Source organism: Coptis chinensis, chromosome 7 (genome assembly GCF_015680905.1).
Source record: "Coptis chinensis isolate HL-2020 chromosome 7, ASM1568090v1, whole genome shotgun sequence".
Classification (NCBI taxonomy): domain Eukaryota; kingdom Viridiplantae; phylum Streptophyta; class Magnoliopsida; order Ranunculales; family Ranunculaceae; genus Coptis; species Coptis chinensis.
In genome coordinates, this window is record NC_141462.1 from 7,649,493 (window position 1) to 7,668,400 (window position 18,908).

At 36.7% G+C, this 18,908-nt stretch overlaps 3 protein-coding genes and 2 non-coding genes across 5 annotated transcripts; 2 read left to right on the forward strand and 3 right to left on the reverse strand.

Moving 5' to 3' along the window:
* Nucleotides 1-10,348: 10,348 nt before the first annotated feature.
* LOC147485692 (mediator of RNA polymerase II transcription subunit 7a-like) lies at nucleotides 10,349-12,334 on the reverse strand. The gene is made up of 5 exons (XM_086571352.1): nucleotides 12,194-12,334; nucleotides 12,035-12,104; nucleotides 11,033-11,199; nucleotides 10,880-10,953; nucleotides 10,349-10,739 (listed from the first exon to the last, which is right to left on the reverse strand). Exons 1-5 carry the CDS (start codon nucleotides 12,329-12,331, stop codon nucleotides 10,679-10,681), a joined length of 510 nt encoding a protein of 169 aa, XP_086427478.1. The 5' UTR covers nucleotides 12,332-12,334; the 3' UTR covers nucleotides 10,349-10,678.
* A 131-nt stretch (nucleotides 12,335-12,465) lies between these two features.
* LOC147485693 (small ribosomal subunit protein eS28) lies at nucleotides 12,466-13,669 on the forward strand. Its single transcript, XM_086572259.1, has 2 exons — nucleotides 12,466-12,591; nucleotides 13,286-13,669. Exon 2 carries the CDS (start codon nucleotides 13,295-13,297, stop codon nucleotides 13,490-13,492), a length of 198 nt encoding a protein of 65 aa, XP_086428385.1. The 5' UTR covers nucleotides 12,466-12,591; nucleotides 13,286-13,294; the 3' UTR covers nucleotides 13,493-13,669.
* Nucleotides 13,670-15,474: 1,805 nt separating this feature from the next.
* TRNAR-CCU (transfer RNA arginine (anticodon CCU)) lies at nucleotides 15,475-15,547 on the forward strand. The gene has a single exon. It is a non-coding gene; the product is annotated as a tRNA-Arg (tRNA).
* A 59-nt stretch (nucleotides 15,548-15,606) lies between these two features.
* Nucleotides 15,607-15,679, reverse strand: TRNAK-CUU (transfer RNA lysine (anticodon CUU)). Its single transcript has one exon. It is a non-coding gene; the product is annotated as a tRNA-Lys (tRNA).
* Nucleotides 15,680-15,855: 176 nt separating this feature from the next.
* Nucleotides 15,856-18,854, reverse strand: LOC147485696 (protein SOSEKI 1-like). Its single transcript, XM_086571613.1, has 7 exons — nucleotides 18,825-18,854; nucleotides 17,952-18,076; nucleotides 17,779-17,848; nucleotides 17,567-17,667; nucleotides 16,715-17,447; nucleotides 16,522-16,620; nucleotides 15,856-16,183 (listed from the first exon to the last, which is right to left on the reverse strand). Exons 2-7 carry the CDS (start codon nucleotides 18,070-18,072, stop codon nucleotides 16,045-16,047), a joined length of 1,263 nt encoding a protein of 420 aa, XP_086427739.1. The 5' UTR covers nucleotides 18,073-18,076; nucleotides 18,825-18,854; the 3' UTR covers nucleotides 15,856-16,044.
* Nucleotides 18,855-18,908: the final 54 nt, after the last annotated feature.

The following is an 18,908-nucleotide window of genomic DNA, read 5'->3' on the forward strand; positions in this document are numbered from 1 at the left end:
TATCCTCCAAGCAAAGCAGTTCTAATGCCTTATGCTTATAAGTGTCGGTTTATGCATTAGATATCAAATCATTTAAGTACTTTATAGGAAATAATACAGGGGCACACCCTACGTTCCTACAAAGTCTTATTTCTTAACAAAACTAAAGGTATTTACAGGAATTGACACAGGGGCAAACCCTATTTTCCTACAAAACCTTGTTTTTCTAAGATTCAGAATAATAATTTGTATAAAATATAATTCGACACTTTTGTCATTTTTCTTCAACGGTTGAATGTGCAACCATCGTTTGAGAGAAAAATGGGGCATCTGTGTATACATATTTATGCAAATAAAGAGAAAAGAACACCACTTCCTAGCTAGTATGGAACTTCACGTTCGGAACTTGTCCAAGTTCGAAACTCCACTTCCTAGCTAGTTAGGAACTCCACGTTCGAAACTCTACTTCCTAGCTAGTCTGGAAATCCACGTTCGGAGCTTGTCCAAGTTCGGAACTCCACTTTCTAGCTAGTCGGGGAACTCCGAAGTTCGGAACTTGTCCAAGTTCGGAACTCCACTTCCTAGCTAGTTAGGAACTCCGTTCGAACTCCACTTCCTAGCTAGTCGGGAATTGCGTTGAACTTGTCCAAGTTCCGAATTTCACTTCCTAGCTAGTTAGGAACTCCACGTTGAACTTCGCCCAAGTTCGAACTCCACTTTCTAGCTAGTCGGGGAACTCGCGTTGAACTTGTCCAAGTTCGAATTTCCTTCCTAGCTAGTTAGGAACTCCACGTTCGAATTTGTCCAAGTTTGGAACTCCACTTCCTAGCTAGTCGGAACTCCGTTCGAATTTCAACTTCCTAGCTAATAAGGAACGCGGGGAAGTCCAAGTTGATTACTACTCTCTCAAGTAACAAACCGAAACTATTTTGTGGATGGAAGAATCTGAAACTACATTGTCAATTACAATACCCGGTCTATCCGAATTGCATTGTAACTTGACATATCCAAACCGGCTTGATAATTGAAAAGTCAAAATGATCGAGAAATTGGTAGTGTGCAATCAATTGTCAAAGCCGGAACTGACCATTCAAGTTCTTAAAGAGGATGATGTGGCTATTGTCACTAAATGCTTCAATTTCCTCTAATACAAACTTGAAGAAGGACGATCTAATGCAAAGAGAAAGGTGTTGTGTGGTGACAAAGCAGCTTCAACAACCCATTAATGGTGGTTTCATAGAAAAGAAACCATCCAATCTTTAGACAAAGGTAAACTGTTGGATCCAAAATTAGAGCTTACTGTTTTCTTTTCGGCGAAATCGATAGACGTCGGATGTAAGCACAATGCTACAAACTTAAAAAGATGTATGGGATGCTTGAAAGGGCAGACACAACCAAATTGGTTCGGGCGTGAAAGGACTTTGTGGATGAGATAGATTAGTAAGTTTACTTTCTATTTCTACTATTTAAAGAGAACAAAAGCGATTCAGGTATGCTAAAAGAGGAATTCAAGCGGGTGAAGGAGTTATACAATAGAAACAAAAAGGAATTCAGCAAAATGCGTGAGGAATTTCAGGGAGTTATACTTGATTATTTTCTCTTCGGAATTAATAAGGAGTTATAAGGAATTTCTCTTCCAGTTCGGATGAGTCGCGGCTTACAAGTTACAACTCGGATGGGAACAGTTATAAGAAATCAGACTTGTCCCACGCCTAGTGAGCAGTTATGGGCTTATGGGATGTGAGCCCATATCCGGACGCATACAAAAATGAAAACAAAGAGAATTAGTTCGACTCACAATCACATACGCTGATTTAGTGATTTCTTCTTCATCTCAAGTCCGGGTCTTGTGCGGCATGTGCTCAGTCGAGGTTATCATGAGGCTTGGTCGGATCTACCCAAGTCCGGGTAAGTAAAATAACAAAGAGTTACAGTTCCTACGCTTTGACACAAATGATCTATATATGCGTGCTATATAGGCGGAGTTTATCTATCCAAAGTCCGGGTCATGATGATGTGAAAAAGTCGATATGTTCAAGTCAGGGTTATTATAAGACCAGTCAAGTGGTGGTCATCGTATATCGGACTTGTTTCTTGAGCTGCGATAATGGCCAATTTTGTATATAAATTACAAGGAGCAGATAGAGGTATATTGCTCGTTGCTTTTTATATGATTGCCGCGTGATGAGTGTCTACCTTTTTATCCTTTTTCCTTGAGGGTTTGAATTATCACCCATGAAAAAAAAAAGAGGGGCATCTGTGTGTATATATTTTAGCAAATAAATATGTAACGTGACAACATCTTCTTAAACGCTTCGGGTATGGTCTTAGTGTGGGTAGGAAGTATCGAGAACACACTTTAAGTCTAGGTCACGACTAACTCACCTCCTAGGTTGGGAGTGAAATAAGAAGAGGAGGTTGAATTGGTTGGAATAGGCTCGAGGCTGGAGGTTGAAACTAGTTCGATACGAGAACACACTTCAAGTCAAATCCCTCTTACTTCCTAGGTTGGAAGTGAGACAAGAAGAAGAGGTTAAGTGGACTTTGGAACTAGTTAGAGTTGTAGGTTAAGTATAACCAACTCCTAACTATGAACTCTAAATCTGAACTCAACTACTAGGTTGGGCGAGGTTAAGTGGGCTTTGGAACTAGTTGGAGTTGTAGGTTCAGTATAACCAACTCCTAACTATGAACTCAAATCCGAGCTCAACTACTAGGCTCGGAGCTCTAACTTCGACTCGAACCTAAACATGTTTTTCTGTTGTTTAAGTCAATAAAGGAGACCTATTTGACTTGGGAAACATGGGGTTTCTAGAAGAGTCAAGATGAGACTTAACAAGAGACGGTCTCCTAGTTAAACACTAATTGGGAAACCTCATCTATTCATCAAGGTGATACTTAACAAGAGACGGTTTCCTAGTTAAACACTAATTGGGAAATCTCATCTATTCTTATAAATAGAATAGTTGAACTACGCTTTGAGTTTGATTCCTATTCACAGGATACGTAGGCAGCCATTAAAGAATGTGGTTCAACTCATCATCTTCTACATCTCTTTTTCTTCTTGATCTAATACTTATCATTGTTCTTTGATCATCAACAAAATATTTGTGTTTCAAGATTAGAAAAAATCATCACACACTGTATGCGAACAAAGAATACAATAAAGAGACAAGAACAGCAGTAACAGGGAACAACTAAGACGCGGATTAGGCTGTCCTTAAGGAAAGATTTCGCCCCTTCCATTGGTGCAGAAAGACAACAGTGACGTCTTCCTCACAGGATACAATAGTTTAGTAGGCTGACTTGCACTCGAACAGGCTGCTATCTAGAATGGCAATATAACTCTCTCTAGTGGCTAACCGAAAGAAGAGAAGAAGAATAGGGTTTGTGATGTGCGAGTTTTGTTTCTCTGGATGTGGAAGTACTCTATAGACGCACAATCCTAATTATATAGAGGTAAGGTTGGTCACATCTAGTCAATTTCCAAAATAGATAGGCAATTGGCCAAGCCACTACCCACTAGCTAGACACACACACAGAAAGCCCAAGCCCGACTCGACGCGGTGTGGGCGTGCGCGCATGTGTGGCTTTGTGTGAGTCCTCCCTCCTAGCACAAAAGCCTTTGTACCCTAAGGGCACGCCCTTATAGTATAGGAAGTCATCATATACTTACATAGCTAGTGGTGGATAACCAATGTGGGACTATCTTCTATGCACAATAGTGGAGGTAACACTCTATGTTCTTCTCCTCCACTTTGCACACACTCACTAATAATTTGAAATACACAAGAGATTCAAACAATCCCCCACTCTTTTGGAATAGGATATTACAAAAGAAATGGGTTTACGAAATGCCTGAGAGAAACGAAAACGCAATGCCTAAGATACTGGTGTTTTACGGGCTTAAACTAGTCATAGGGTAACATGTCTTATATCCCGTGAAAGTGGTGGATTAAAAAATATTTGAACCAACATTCCCTTGTTGTAAAATAGATGACATGCACCCACACTGTTTTTTCATTATATGTCAGTTCTGCGGTATTGCGCTTTTTGGCCCTGCGCTACCTGTGTTTCATGAATGCTCTATAATACATGCCTAAATATCCATAAGAACCGATCCAGTTCTACATTCATATAGGGGGATTTCCATCAAGTGTACATTGTAGTTAAAATACACTATCTCATAATAAAAATGGAATATAGATTCCAATAAGAGAAAAATAACTCGTCCTTACTCATTGCAATTCAAGTTATACAATGTATACAAAAATACTATCTCATCATAGGGGGGGACGTCTCAAAATAAAAGATTATAGTATATCAGAGCGACTATGTGACTTGTTTTTCCTTTTGAACATACTTCATGAGATCTCCAATCACATAGGTAGGGTTGCCGTCAGTATCACCCTATATTTTAGGCAAAAGTCCCATCCCCCTCGACATTTCAACCACTTGCCTCCTGCTAAGTGGTTTCGTCAGAGGAACGGCCTAATTTAACTCTGACCCTCACATAATCTAGAGCCACAACTCCAGATTCTAGCAGCTGCTTTATAGACTTGAGTCTCAGACGTATATGTCTGCTTTTCCCATTGTACAATTTGCTATTTGCCTTTGCTATTGCAGCCTGACAGTCACAATGCATAGGTACAGCTGGAGGCAGTTTTGTACCAATAGGAAGAATTGCCAAGAGGTTTCGAAGCCACTCAGCCTCAACATTTGCTTTATCTAAAGTAATAAGCTCAGACTCCATGGTTGAACGAGCTATCAAGGTCTGCTTAGACGATTTCCAAGCGACTGCACCTCCACCAAGGGTGAATATATAACCATTAGTGGACTTGATATTATAAGAATCAGATATCCAAGTTGCATCACAATAACCCTCTATCACAGGTGGAGTTTGTCTAAAACATATGCCATAATTAATTGTTCCTCTCAAATACTTTGCTAGTATCTCTAAAGCACTCCAATGTTATTTGCTAGGACAATTAGTGTATCTGCTTAACCTGCTAACTGCATAAGCAATATCAGGTTTAATGCAATTCGTCAAGTATATGACACTACCAATAATTTGGGCATATTTAGACAAAGAGACTATGTTGATTATTTTCCTTAAGTTCACTATTTGCCTCATAAGGTGTCGACACGGGCTTATTATCATAATAGTTAAAAAATTTCAAAAACTTCTCAACATAATGCTCTTGTGAAAGCATATAACCATCACAATTTCCGATGATTTTGATTCCAATAATCACATCAACTTTTCCCAAATTCTTAATTTCAAATTGGGAGGATAAGAACATCTTGGTGTTTCTCACAACATCAAGGCTAGGACTCATGATTAACATGTCATCCACATATAGACAGATAATCACATATGTATTCACATCAAAAGATTTAAAGTAAATACATTTATCAGCATCATTAATTTGATATCCATTGGATATCATGACATTGTCAAATTTTTTATGTCATTGTTTTGGCACTTGTTTCAACACATATAAAGACTTAACTAATTTGTATACCTTATGCTAATTCCCTGGTACTATAGTACCATCAGGTTGCATCATATATATTTATTCATCAAGATCACCATTCAAAAATGTAGTTTTTACATCCATTTGATAAATAAATAAATTATGAATAGCAGCTATAGCCATTAAAACTCTTATAGTTACAAGAGCATAAGTATCAAAATAGTCAATGCCCTTTTTTATGGGAGAATCCCTTGACTACTAGTCTAGCCTTGTATTTATCGATGGAACCATCTAGTTTCAGTTTCCTTTTGAAGATCCACTTGTAACGTATAGGTTTCACCCCAAGAGGTAGATCAACTATCTCTTATGTGTGATTTGATATAATCGAATCTAGTTATGAGTTGATAACATCTTTCCAGAAAGGTGCATCTCTAGAACTGATTGCCTTATTATACGTCACAGGATCATCATCAACGAGAAACGTGTAAAAGTCATCACCAAAATTGGTAGATTTTCTATCTCTTTTACTCTTCCGAATTTCTTGTTCAGAAATTTTAGGATTTGTTGATTGTTGTTCACTAGGAGCAACTAACCTCTCAATGCCAATTTTCAAAGGAAACATATTCTCAAATAAATCAGCATTTTTACTCTCTATAATAGTGTTAGCATCGACAAGGTTATTATCAGATTTTACTACTAAAAATCTATATGCAACACTATTATGAACATACAATCAACAATTCTAGGTCCCAATTATATCTTTTTAGGTTCATTCACTATAACCTTTGCAAGACACCCCCACATTTTGAAGTATTTCAGGTTAGGTACATGACCTTTCCATAATTTGCATGGTGTCTTATTCTCTGTTTTCTTGTTGGGTACCTTATTCTGTATATGGCAAGCAGATAGGATTGCTTCCCCCCACAAGTTCAGGGAAGCTTCAGAACTTACAAGCATATCATTCATCATCTCTTTTAGTGTTATGCTTTTTCGTTATGCTACTCCATTAGACTTAGGAGAGTATGGCAGAGTAGCCTCATGAATAATGTCATTCTTGTCACAAAAGCCCTGGAAGGGGTTAGCCAGACTCGTATTCTCCACCCCTGTCAGACCAAAGTCTTTTAATCTTACAGTTAAGTTGGTTTTCAACTTCAACTTTGTACTTGAGAAACATCTCACCTGCCTCGTGCTTGTTTCTAAGTAAATATACCATGGTGTACCTAGAGAAGTCATATATGAATGTAATATAATAAAACTTTCCTCCTCCAGACATGATACTTCTAAATTCACCAAAATTCGTATGAATAAGGGTAAGTAATTCAGTTTTATCTCTAGAAACAGTTTTGCAAGGTTTATTTATAGCTTTAGTCTCAGCACATATATTTCACATTTATCATTAGAAAAATTAGAAATATCAGACAATGAACCACATGCTTTCGTCCTTTTTATATATTGAACATTCACATGTCCTAATCTATCATGTCATATATCAAAAGAGTCAAGCAAGTAAAGCAGAATCAGATTCATTCTCATTAATAATAATGTTGTCAAGTACATTTAACATGAAAATATCATTGTTATTACAATAACATTTCCTAACAAAACTCTTATTCATACTCAGAACAAACTTGTCACTTTCAAAAGTCATATTGATGCAGCTTTTCCCAGTAATGACACAGAAATCAGATTATGACGAATCTTAGGAACATGGAGAACATTACTAAGTGAAAGGGTTTTTCCTGAAGTTAACTTCAGAAGAATCTTGCATGTTCCCTCAACAGGAACAAACCTTGAGTCACCCATATAGACATTTTCATCTTTCATTAGCATGTAGTCTGAGAAGGGTTCAACATCACCATAGATATGGCAGGTGGCACCAAAATCTAGTACCCAATTCTTCTTCCTAGTGGCCATAAAAACCTGTGACACTACAACAACTATGATGTCCTTTCCCCCAACTAAATTAACGCTGGGAGGATCATCATCAGTGTCTTTCTTGTGCCTGCACTAAAAAGCCATATGTCCTGGTTTACGACAAACATAACAATTTCCATTGCCAGTACCACTCCTTTTAAAAGAAGTGTCTTTGACCTTGAAATTCTTATTTTTGTTGTACTTTTGCTTTTTAGAGTTTTTGTTGTATTTGCTAGGATTACCTTCAACGATATTGGCTTTGGAATTGAATTCCTTAGACAACACGTCATCCCGAGTCTTATTCTTTTTCTCTATGTGAATATGAATGATCACATCCTCAAGAGTCATCTGTTTGCGTTTATGCTTCATACTATTCTTATAGTGTTTCGAAGACTCTGGGAGTTTCTCAATTAAACATCCAGCAATAAAGGTCTCGGGTAAATCAATACCCTCAGTTTTCAAATCATTAACTAGCACATGAAAATCATGGATTTGAGACGTTACATCTCTATCCTCTCTCATCTGGAACTTTAGAAAATTCCCTACAACATATTTTTGAGTACCATCATCTTCAATTATGTATTTTTTTGTTCAAACTCTCCCATATATCATGTGCATTCTTGTTTGAACAATAAATATAAAAAATTTCATTAGATAAGGTACTCAAAATAGCATGTTGACATACATTATTTCCATTGAGCCAAGCAGCTTAATTTCTTTCGAAATCAATAGAACCCTCCATGGGTGCTGTATCAGTGAGATGCTTCGCATAGTTGAGTACATCTAAGGCTGAGAACACCCTTTCTCTCCATCACTTGAAGTGTGAACCGCTAGAGGATTCAATCTTTGACACATTGGGTAAGTTGTGAGCAGACAGTAGAGGTGCAACATCCTTCATATTCGAAGTAACCTCCATGACTCCAGAATTGGTTTCTTTGTTCGGCATGTCTGGTGGTGTAGACATATCGATTCCTTCCTTAAGATTGTTGTATGTGAACAAAGAATACAGTAAAGAGACAAGGGCAGCAGTAACAGGGAACAACTAAGGCGTGGATTAGGCTGTCCTTAAGGAAAGATTTCGCTCTTTCCAGTTGTGCAGAAAGGCAACAACGGCGTCTTCCTCACAAGATACAATGGTTTAGTAGGCTGACTTGCACTCTAACACTCTAGAACGACGATATAACTCTCTTTGGCGGCTAACAAAAAGAAAAGAAGAAGAATAGGGTTTGTGATGTGCGAGTTATGTTTCTCTGGATGTGGAAGTACATCTCTATATGGATGTGGAAGTACATCTCTATATGGACGCACAGTCCTGATTATATAGAGGTAAGGTTGGTCACATCTAAGGAAGAGGAAGCCTCCTAGGAATAAAAGTCTGAAACTTGTTGAAACCAAGGCAATTGGCCAAGCCACTACCCACAGAAAGCCGAAGCCCGACCCGACACGATTCGGTGTGGGCGCGTGTGGCTTTGTTCGAGTCCTCCCTCCTACCACAAAAGCTTTTGTACCCTAAGGGCATGCTCTTATGGTAGAGGAAGTCCTCATATACTTACATAGCTAGTGGTGGATGACCAATGTTGGACTATCTTCTATGCACAAAAATGAAAAGAACACTCTATGTTCTTCTCCTCCACTTTACACACACTCATTAGTAATTTAAAATACACAAGAGATTCCATCACATCTTTCTCGCTTAATCAATATGGATATCGTATTTCAATCATCGTTTTATATACTTGCGTTTGAGTATATTATTCTATGGACACACTCCTAATGACATTTATTTTATTTCTTTACGAGTCATGTTGAGGTAAGTTCCTAATCGGTGACAGTAGAATATTTTATTCTTTTTGTGTGCAGAAGTTTTTTACGTATGTAGAAATGTCCTACGATTTGCTATGGAAGCACTCCTAATGAAATTTGAGGTAAGTTCTCAATATGTGATTGTAGCATATTTTCTTCTTTTTTGCGTGCAGAAAGTTTTTTATATATGAAGAAATATCCTACAATTTGTTAGAAAAATTATTTGCTCAAATCTATTTGAGATATGAATGAGTAATTTGTCTCCCAAGTTATCCCATATTGATATGAAATGGGTTTCTGAAAAGAAACAATACGTAAAGTGAGAAAAACCTTTTCGAAAGGGTGCACTGGTTCGAAACAGTGCATTATACCAAAAAGGTGCGACCTTTCGAAATGTATCTTGGTTGAAGCGATTGCATTATCTTGAAAAAGTGTGACCTTTCGAAATAGGCACTGGTTTGAAACAGTGCTTTATACCGAAATGGTGTGTCTTTTCGAAACATGTGACTTTTCAAAGAATTAATTACTTTTTCCCAAGAGTCACTGTGTTGTTTCGAAGAGGCACCACTCACCTATAAATAGTGGATGAATTTGGAGAGAAAGACACACCGGATCACAATGAGTTCTGATTTTTCTTCTCCCCCTGTTTTTAGTCAAATACTATGTTGTGTTCACGATTCTATAGAATTGAAGTCTTAGCTTTCTATAGAAGGAAATCCGTTCTATCTTGGGAGACGGTTCCCATCAACCTTTAAGCACCGTGAGGGGGAAAATCTGTCTTAAGGACATAGTGTATCTACACTAGGCTCGGATTTAACAAAGAAATACAAGACACGTACAAAACAAAAAGTTTGTATAGGTTGGTAATTGGTAAAGAGTAAGTACAATTAAGTTGTATATTCCTAACACAATTTGCTATAGAAACCTCCTAAAGAATTTTCTTTTCTTCTTATTTTTATTTCAAGGAAGGGGAGGGATGGATAACTGAATTCCCAATTTCAGGATACACACTGAGGCTAATTGAGTTTCAAGGTTAAAGATGTCCTGACATTCCACTTGGATAAATTACTGTGACAAGTTATGGGGAAGTACTCCAATTAGATGTGAACACAATAATGAAATATATATTTGTTGCTAAGTTATTAATCAGACGCATCTCTGAGAAACACCCTTCGTGACATTGAATCCCATAGTGCCATTTTGTAATTGAAGAAGATTTGTATTACAGAAGTTCTATCATTTTAATGACACTGATATTGCAAACTGCAAAGTAGTGCTAAACTAAACGACCAAACTGCTCATCATAAATATCAATCTTCCAGTTGTATCAGTTAAAGATGTTCTATTAGTTCAACACACAGATCTTGAGCAAGATGATAAGCTTGAATCATGTCAAACGTGGTGCTATCACAAAAGCTGCATATGGTTTGGAGTTGTTCCGAGTGTCTTCATCAAGTTGTAACTTATGGCTGGCGTCCATTGAAGGTGGAAGTTGTAATTCATGGCTACTGTCCATCTAAGGTTCCGAGAGACTCCTTAAGCAATTTCTGTGCATCCTCTCTTCTCCTAAACAAATAACCAAAAAAAATGTCAGCACAATCCATTATTGCATTACAGAGTACAAGTGCTAAGGATCACATTGTAAAATAAATTACAAATACAAAAACAGCGCAAGTATTAATATGCCTCTAGAGAGAGAGAGAGACCTTTTAATATCCTCCACGGCTTGTTTACGACGTTGTATTTGGAGTTCAAGTATGTGGATCAGTGTTGCTCTGGCCTGAGCAAGACACAAAATGATCAAGATGGCGAGAAGAAATGAATAACAGTATATATGAAATATGTAAATAACAATTTACCTGATGGGGACGCAAAGCATTGAGAAGGTGGTGTAAGTTTTTAAATATAAGAGAGATGTCCTCCACCCTCCTTGCATACTGGGAAGGCCTCTCAACAAGAACATCTGCCAGTTCTAAAATATGTAGCTGCAGTTCTCTGTTCAGTGATCTCAGCTCCTTCTTAAAATCTGTTTCGCGAACATTTTACAGACACCAATAGCAGAACTGAGGTCAGTGTTAACTGAAGATGACAACGGCCACAAAGTCATCATACATTCTTCTCAACGATTTGACATTAATATCGATTACAACATATATTTTAAACAAACATAATTCTTCATAATTGATATTTAAATTGTTGCTTTAGTGAACAATAAAACCAGAAAAAAGTAGAGCACTGCCAAGGGATTCTGCTCGTATCACAATACCTGACTGTGTTACGTGGTGGTTCGCAAACAACAACAGTGTCCACATGCAAATTGATTTTGTGGGCCACGACCATGACAAATATAAGCTACGTGCAACCAAAGAAACCCTTTACATCATCTTCCATAGATAGACTTCAGCACTTCAGTATATCTCCACTAAAAATTTCTAAAACATCTATACCTAAAGCTGTGTGTGTCAAACTTCCACTAAAAAACCATTTCCCAGTGCCTCTCTAAGAATGTTACCACCATGTGTGCCAAACTTTATTGGCGTCTCCATTATTCCCTTTCATATAAAAATGAAAACGCAGACATACATAAAACAGATGTTCTTATATAGTAAATTTCCCACTTCCAAACCCACAAAAAAAAAAAAGGTAAGCAAAAGCATTTCCTCTTTCCCTTGCTATCTAAACTGAATGATACACTCATACGAAAGAAAGTTCTTAATACAACATCTCAGTTCTTGGGGACAATCACAAGCAATCTACTAAAAATCAAGCAATTATGAACATAATAATTACAATTTCTACATCCATTGGCAAGATAGAGGTTTCTAAAGTGCAAATGCAAGATTTAATTACTTCCAGCATACCAATATTTGACCCTTTTGGATACAATTGACGAACGCCTTGATCTTCTAAGCTCGGGAGCACTTCATCAGTCTGAAAAAAAAAAAAAAATAAAAAAAATCAAACAAACAGGTTTGGAGCACATGGATATAAACAGTGGGCATGGAGGAGAAGAGACTAACAGTGTAATTAGCACCATAGAGAAGGTAGGTCCCTTGAATTGGAGGTGGAGGTTCTGGTGCTGACTTGGGGTTTTCAATGTAATCTTTGTATAGTCTGTAATATGGTGGTGGTGGTGGATATGTGGCCGTCGCTGCCATGTTTCTCTCAATCCGGAATAACGATGTGGAGGTGTTTCTCTAAACTCTAAACTCTAAAGTTTGTAATTGGGCCTGGGCTTGACCCAAAAGCCCAAACACACACCGACACACGTACGATAATTTGTTGAGGGTATTTTAGTAATTGGATAATGAAACCTAGGTTTTCATTCTATATAAATAGAAACGAAATAGGGTTTTGAGAGGTCCTCTTATTCTTCACCAGAGAAAAGTTTCTTTCGTGCAAATCAATTTAACAAAAGGTTTGAACACCACTATCTTTTCTATTCTCTTCTATGTTATTGATTGATGTAGCTATTTTGTGTTTGTTTGAGCTAGCTTTATTACTCGTGTTTTTGGTTAATTTAATTGGTTGAGAATGTTTGGTTATGTTTTGGTCTAATACAAAGATTAATTGGTAATTGAGGTTGCTATAATTATTAACTGGAATATGTGTTGATTGTTGGTATTGAGATTGATAAACTAAATCCCATACTTGGATTTAGATGTTGCGTTTGAAAATTTGATATAGCTTCTTTTGCTTTTGCTGATGCTATATTATCCCCATTTTGAGTATGCCCTTGTTTATATAGCTGAGTAGTAGTTGTATATACCTGTTGAACACATTGAGACAGTGATATGTTTGTGTTAACTTGTTTGGTTTGTGTAGTATGTTTGTGTAGAAATTTTGGAACAAAGGTGCTTTACGTGTCACTTAATGCTATGGCTCAATTGCATGTGCTTGTTTGTCTAATTTATATTTTATACGTACTGTTTCCTTTTTTGTGTTTCACCTGCCAATTTGAGAATTTGGTTTCAGTTGTTAAACTCGAAGACTGTCAGTTAATTTTTTCTCAGATTATTAGTACGCAGTTTATTTTATATAGTATTTGATTGCTTCCTGGTGATTTTGTTGATTAAGTTGGAGCAGCCTTCTTATCTTTTTCTTTATTGCAGCATTTAATCATGGATTCTGGAGTGAAGTTGGCATCAGTTGTGAAGGTGATGGGTCGAACAGGATCAAGGGGTCAGGTGACTCAGGTGAGAGTGAAGTTTATGGATGATCAGAACCGTCTCATCATGAGGAATGTCAAGGGACCAGTCAGAGAGGGGGATATCCTTACCCTGCTTGAGTCTGAAAGGGAAGCAAGAAGGTTGCGTTGATTGGTTTCTGTCCTTTTTGTTCTCAATGGACCAGTTACTATTATATTTCCCTTCTTCAAGTCTGTTGTCTTTACCCGTGTTCTTATGTTGAATTTGGATTAATTTTTTTTATGGATTAGACTTGGTTGTGTTTTGGATTATGATTTTTGAGAAGTTATGTATGGGTTTGATATCTTACTACCTTATGTTTCCATATTTCACTATATGTGCAGTTTATCAAAGTTTATTATATACACAAGTGGACACTCTTATGCACTGAAATTCCTTTACTTTTTTATGTCAAATCTATGCAAATACATGCGTAAAATGTTAAATTAATGTTGTTAGATTTTTTTTTTTATCTTTCTAAAATTAGTATAGTCTCTTTCATTTTTTTTTAATGTTTGTGTTGCTATGGAAGTTTAATTTCATGTCTGTTATGGTTTTTCTTTTCTTTTTTTCGGTAAAGGTGAGTAAGATGTTTATATCCAGAATGTGAGTACTGCAATTATATCATGTTCTTAATTTTTGGAAATGTTGTTGTATATTAGTCAATCTGATAGTTTGTTATTTTCATATTCCTGCTAATATATTTCTGATCAAATAAAGTTTTATTGCATAACTAAAGGTTACAGTTTATTATCTTGGGCAGGGTAGAGTAGATATTCCTACTAAATCAATTTTGAAATTGTATATTGCTGATTAGTAAAACCACCAGTAACAACATTAATTTATGTATGATGGATTGCAAATTGATTCCATTAGAATAATGCCTTGGGATATATATGTGTTTCACTGATTATTCTGACCTAGCCTAATTAGGAGGTAATAAAAGTTGGTTTTGCGAACTGCTAGGAAGTTACTCTACCAGTCATCACCCAAAACTTATTCTGAGCACTAACCTGGCAGAAGTGAAACACATACACAGTTACCAACACATACACAGTTACCATTTAATTATGATGAGTAGAGCAACAGCTTTTAAATTATACTGACATTTTTACTTAGTATGCGTATAACCTGGATCTGCAAAATCAAGTTAGATAGTGTTGTATGCATTGACAAAAATTGTTGAATTACGAGGTTCATAACCAGCCAGTATAGAATGAATTTTGCCATGATCAGCTTCAATTGTTATCGGAGTGCCCCAGGGGGTGACCTGAGAGCACATGTGAAAATTGATATTTTCCTTTGCGGCACTATCACCACCATCACTTGTGTTTTCAGTGCCGCTTCTATTGGTTGTACTTGATTGGATGTAGCTAACGATGCTTCATGTGGTGGAAGACCAAACAAAGGATTTACAGAATCAGGCCCAATGTTTATAGTTGATTGTGCATGGTGATCGTGAAAAATCTAGCTGTCATCTAACTAAGTACCATCAGTGTCACCCAAACATTACTAAACTTGAGATCCACACTCAAATCTATCAAAAAACATTGAAGACTTCAAGTACAATACCTAAATGCGAAATTTCTCTGGTTTCTAGACCTTTGGCACGTAAAACAGTTGAAATACATGTTTTCCTCTATTGTTTTCTTGGTTTTCTGATCTTTATATGAAACAAGAAGCTTCAACTTTTACACTGAAGTTTTCTGACTTTGGTGTTTAAACTTTAGAGCTCCACAATGATTTAGTGAAACTATCGATCTTAAATCCTTGTGTTATTATTGGTGTGGTTCTCTTTGCTTGTTGATATTATTAATTGGGTTGTGTGTTTGATTATTGTTGGAACATTTATTTTGGTATAAAGGTCACACCTTTGTGGTTAATATGGTGTTGTTGACACCCTTCCGCATTTAGTAGCAAAAATTTTAACATAAAATATTATAGAATTGAGCGGTAGTTCAGTTTGAAGTTAAGCGTGAGGTAAAAGTCTCTCAGAAATTGCAATTGTCACAATGTATTGTGTTTACAATTATTTGCAACCAACACCAATCAAGCATTGCAATTGTCGCAATGTATTATGTTTACAAATATTTGCTGCAGCCAACACCAAACATGCGCCTGTAGCTCAGTGGATAGAGCGTCTGTTTCCTAAGCAGAAGGTCGTAGGTTCGACCCCTACCTGGCGCGTTTTGAGTACTTCTTTTGCTTCTCTTTTTGGATGTCCCTTCAATGTCAAAAAATTAGAACGCCCACCGTGGGGCTCGAACCCACGACCACAAGGTTAAGAGCCTTGCGCTCTACCAACTGAGCTAGACGGGCTTCTGCTTGTTGGGTTAACAATAAATAAAGTACTCTAGGCATGTAGGTATCATTTGTGCGCAAATTAATTCTTGATAAAGACGGAAGAATTATTTCTTGCTAAGATGGTTGAAAGTGTAGTATTTCACATTGTTGAGGACTTGAAGGCATATATCATCAAACATCACTACATCTGCTTTCACTAAAGCATATTTTGAAATATATTTTCAGAAGATAAGAATAACTTTCTTCAGATTTTTTTTTTGTTCGGACATAAAGGGATATAAAGGAAGCGACACTAAAAAAGTTCTACCAAAATTCTGATGTTTGTTAAAAGATATAACATGCATCTGGATTATTATAAACCAATATGGAGAGCAATTTGATCAACAACCACCATTCTCTGCTGACATCCTTTCAACAATAGAAGATGCCACTCTATCAACCTTGCCTTGATTTTTCAAACCTTTACAAGTCTTCATGTGTTTGTGTAGTTTATCTGGCTTGAAACCTTTTCCACATTGCCTGCAATTGTTCATCAACAATCTATCAGAAGTTTGATGAAAAATCTACTTGCATTTAAGTATATATCATAAAGATTAATTTACACCCTGAAGTTGCCAAGCATGGAACATATATCGACTGTTACTCATTTCCAGAGTTTGTGTCAAGTGACAAGATATACAATAACTTGTAAGTCAAGTTACAACACGAGAAAATGATCAAAAACGTACTAGGCCTAGAATTTACTGCGTCTCGTATAAGACACCTCTAATGCAAAATGCAAAATGCAAATTATTGAGACACTCATTCTGTGGGAAAAATTGAAGTGTACGTAAGTCTTATCTCGATAATTAACTTACGAGCAATTCGGTACCATAGCAGGCTTAGTATTAGACCATGTTTTGTGGATAGTGAATTCACTTGATTCCTCAGGAGTCATCATTCCAATGCAACAACCCCTGGAATAAAAACACATGCTAGAATCAAATTCCATTCAAATACTAGACTTAGTTAAGCTTTGTTCGATCATTGTGAGTCCTTATTGTGACCTACCTGGTGCTATGCTGTTGTTTGCGAGCAACATTTGAGATTTTCCCAGACTCACGCAACATATTATTGTTACTTGTGTCATCTGCTCCAGTGGAAGGACTTGTTGAATTCTTCTTGATCACCTTCATAGCTGAATCATTTGTCTCAATTACACCGCATGTGAGTAAGCTTAGGAGCACATTTGAAGTTCCACTAGAATAACTCTTTTTCTTGGGAGACATGTACTGTGATGGCGGCGTTATGAACAATTCATCCCTCTCAATAATCTCATTCTGAAATAGACCTGAAGACGCTTTAGAAGAACAAGAAGAGCTATTTTCTGCGTCATCAATCACTTCATCTATCTCTGATACCGTTGTCATCCAGTAATGCTTTCCCTCTTTAATTGGAAAATTCCATTCATTGGTCATCCTTGATATCTCTGACTCACTTGGTCCTGCTGGAGATGGCATGGTTAGTGGTTCTTCAAGGTTAAACAGTTTGTTGTTTAGAATTCTTCCATAAAGAGGTTTTTGTAGTTTGTGTTGCAAGGGGTATTGCTTGTTGTTCTGCTTTGGTATGGAATCCACATTTGGCTTAACTGGTGACTCCAAGGGAAGTAATCTTGAGGAGTTCTTTTCAGGTTCGAATAACTTGGTGTATGATTCAATCATGGTATCTGGGATGGTTTCTTCAGGAGATTCTTGTGGCCCTACTCTTTGAACTGAAACTTTATTTTCACCACATGCAATAGAATCTGTTAATCAATAAAAATTCACATTGAGAATTTTTGACAAAAGGAAAAGAATATATGCTACATGAACTTATATAATGCAGACTGAAATTGATCAACTTCAAGTATGTCTAGGCTATTACCGGGGATTTGCGAGCCCTTGAGGACATATTCATGGTCTGAGTTGGGAGAGACAAGGTCGTCATCCATTAAGTCTTGCCACACATAACCCGTCCTGTACCTTCTAACTCAAATAAAATCAGTGTCTAATTAGCAAAATAAAAATCCATGATGCTTGTTATGATTAAGAACATGAGCACGACGCTACTAAAATCACAAAAAAATATATATAAACCTTTTACAAGACCAGGCAAATGAATCTGGCACATCTTTTCCACGAAAGTCTGATATCCATTTCTTCACATCTTCAAAGAAAGTAACAAATGAAATGCTTAAAATCTAGATCAATTAGTAAGTTAAATAGACGATCAATCAAGACGAGGATCTAATTTAATGTAGTTTTAATACCTCGTAAATGGATATCGTTATGAGTCAGGTGATTAACTCGGATAAGATGAGGATGCTCAACTCGACCCATATGACTTAGAAAATATACAACATCAATTGGATTTATCTCTTCTTTTCCCATTATTCTGCATTAACATCAAAACAATCATGTCTCAAATTTCAGTGGAAGTTGAAAAAAATATAATAAAACCGAACAAGTATCACCAGTCTTCAGAAAATGAGAAAAATTCTTTAAAATTTAATATTCTCAAAGTTACCAAATTATATATCTAACTTTTTGGCGGAATTAACTTCCCAATACGGGAGATGTAGAAACTAACGATAACTTGCACGGTGGCACTACAAAAAAAATGCAAATCCTGTTGAAGGAATGATAGATTCCAGGCTATGATAAGAAATTAAGAACTGCATTGAACTTATCCGAGTGTTACGATTGATTTCCCGGGAAAATTGTACAGTTCATTACTTAATTAGTTGACTGAGTTTAACAGAAATATTGTGCTTAGATGACACATTCTTGGCAGGTATTTAGGCAGGCAATGACGTCTCTGACTTTTTCTTCCATAAACCATTTCATGCACATGCCTACTTTTTATATACTCAAGGCCAAAAATATAAAATTTCCCACATCTATAGACTATAGGTGAGAGGACAATATCATATCAAAATACAGCAAATTGATAGAATAGGGCCCTGCTATGAAGAAAGAAAAACGGAGTATATACTATATCTAGTGACGTTTAGGTGTATTTTGATTTTTGACACAGTGCTAAATCACTAGTCTTACACTGGGGGAAGAAAAAGAATCAAGTGGGAGGGACTGTGGGAGCTCACTTTAGAAAATGAAAGAAGAATCTCTAATCACCAGATTACCTGAACAAAGTTCTGAATCCCAAGACTTGATTTTTGTGTACGGAAATGGAAAATTTCTCAATTATGGTTCAAGTGCGTAAGTTT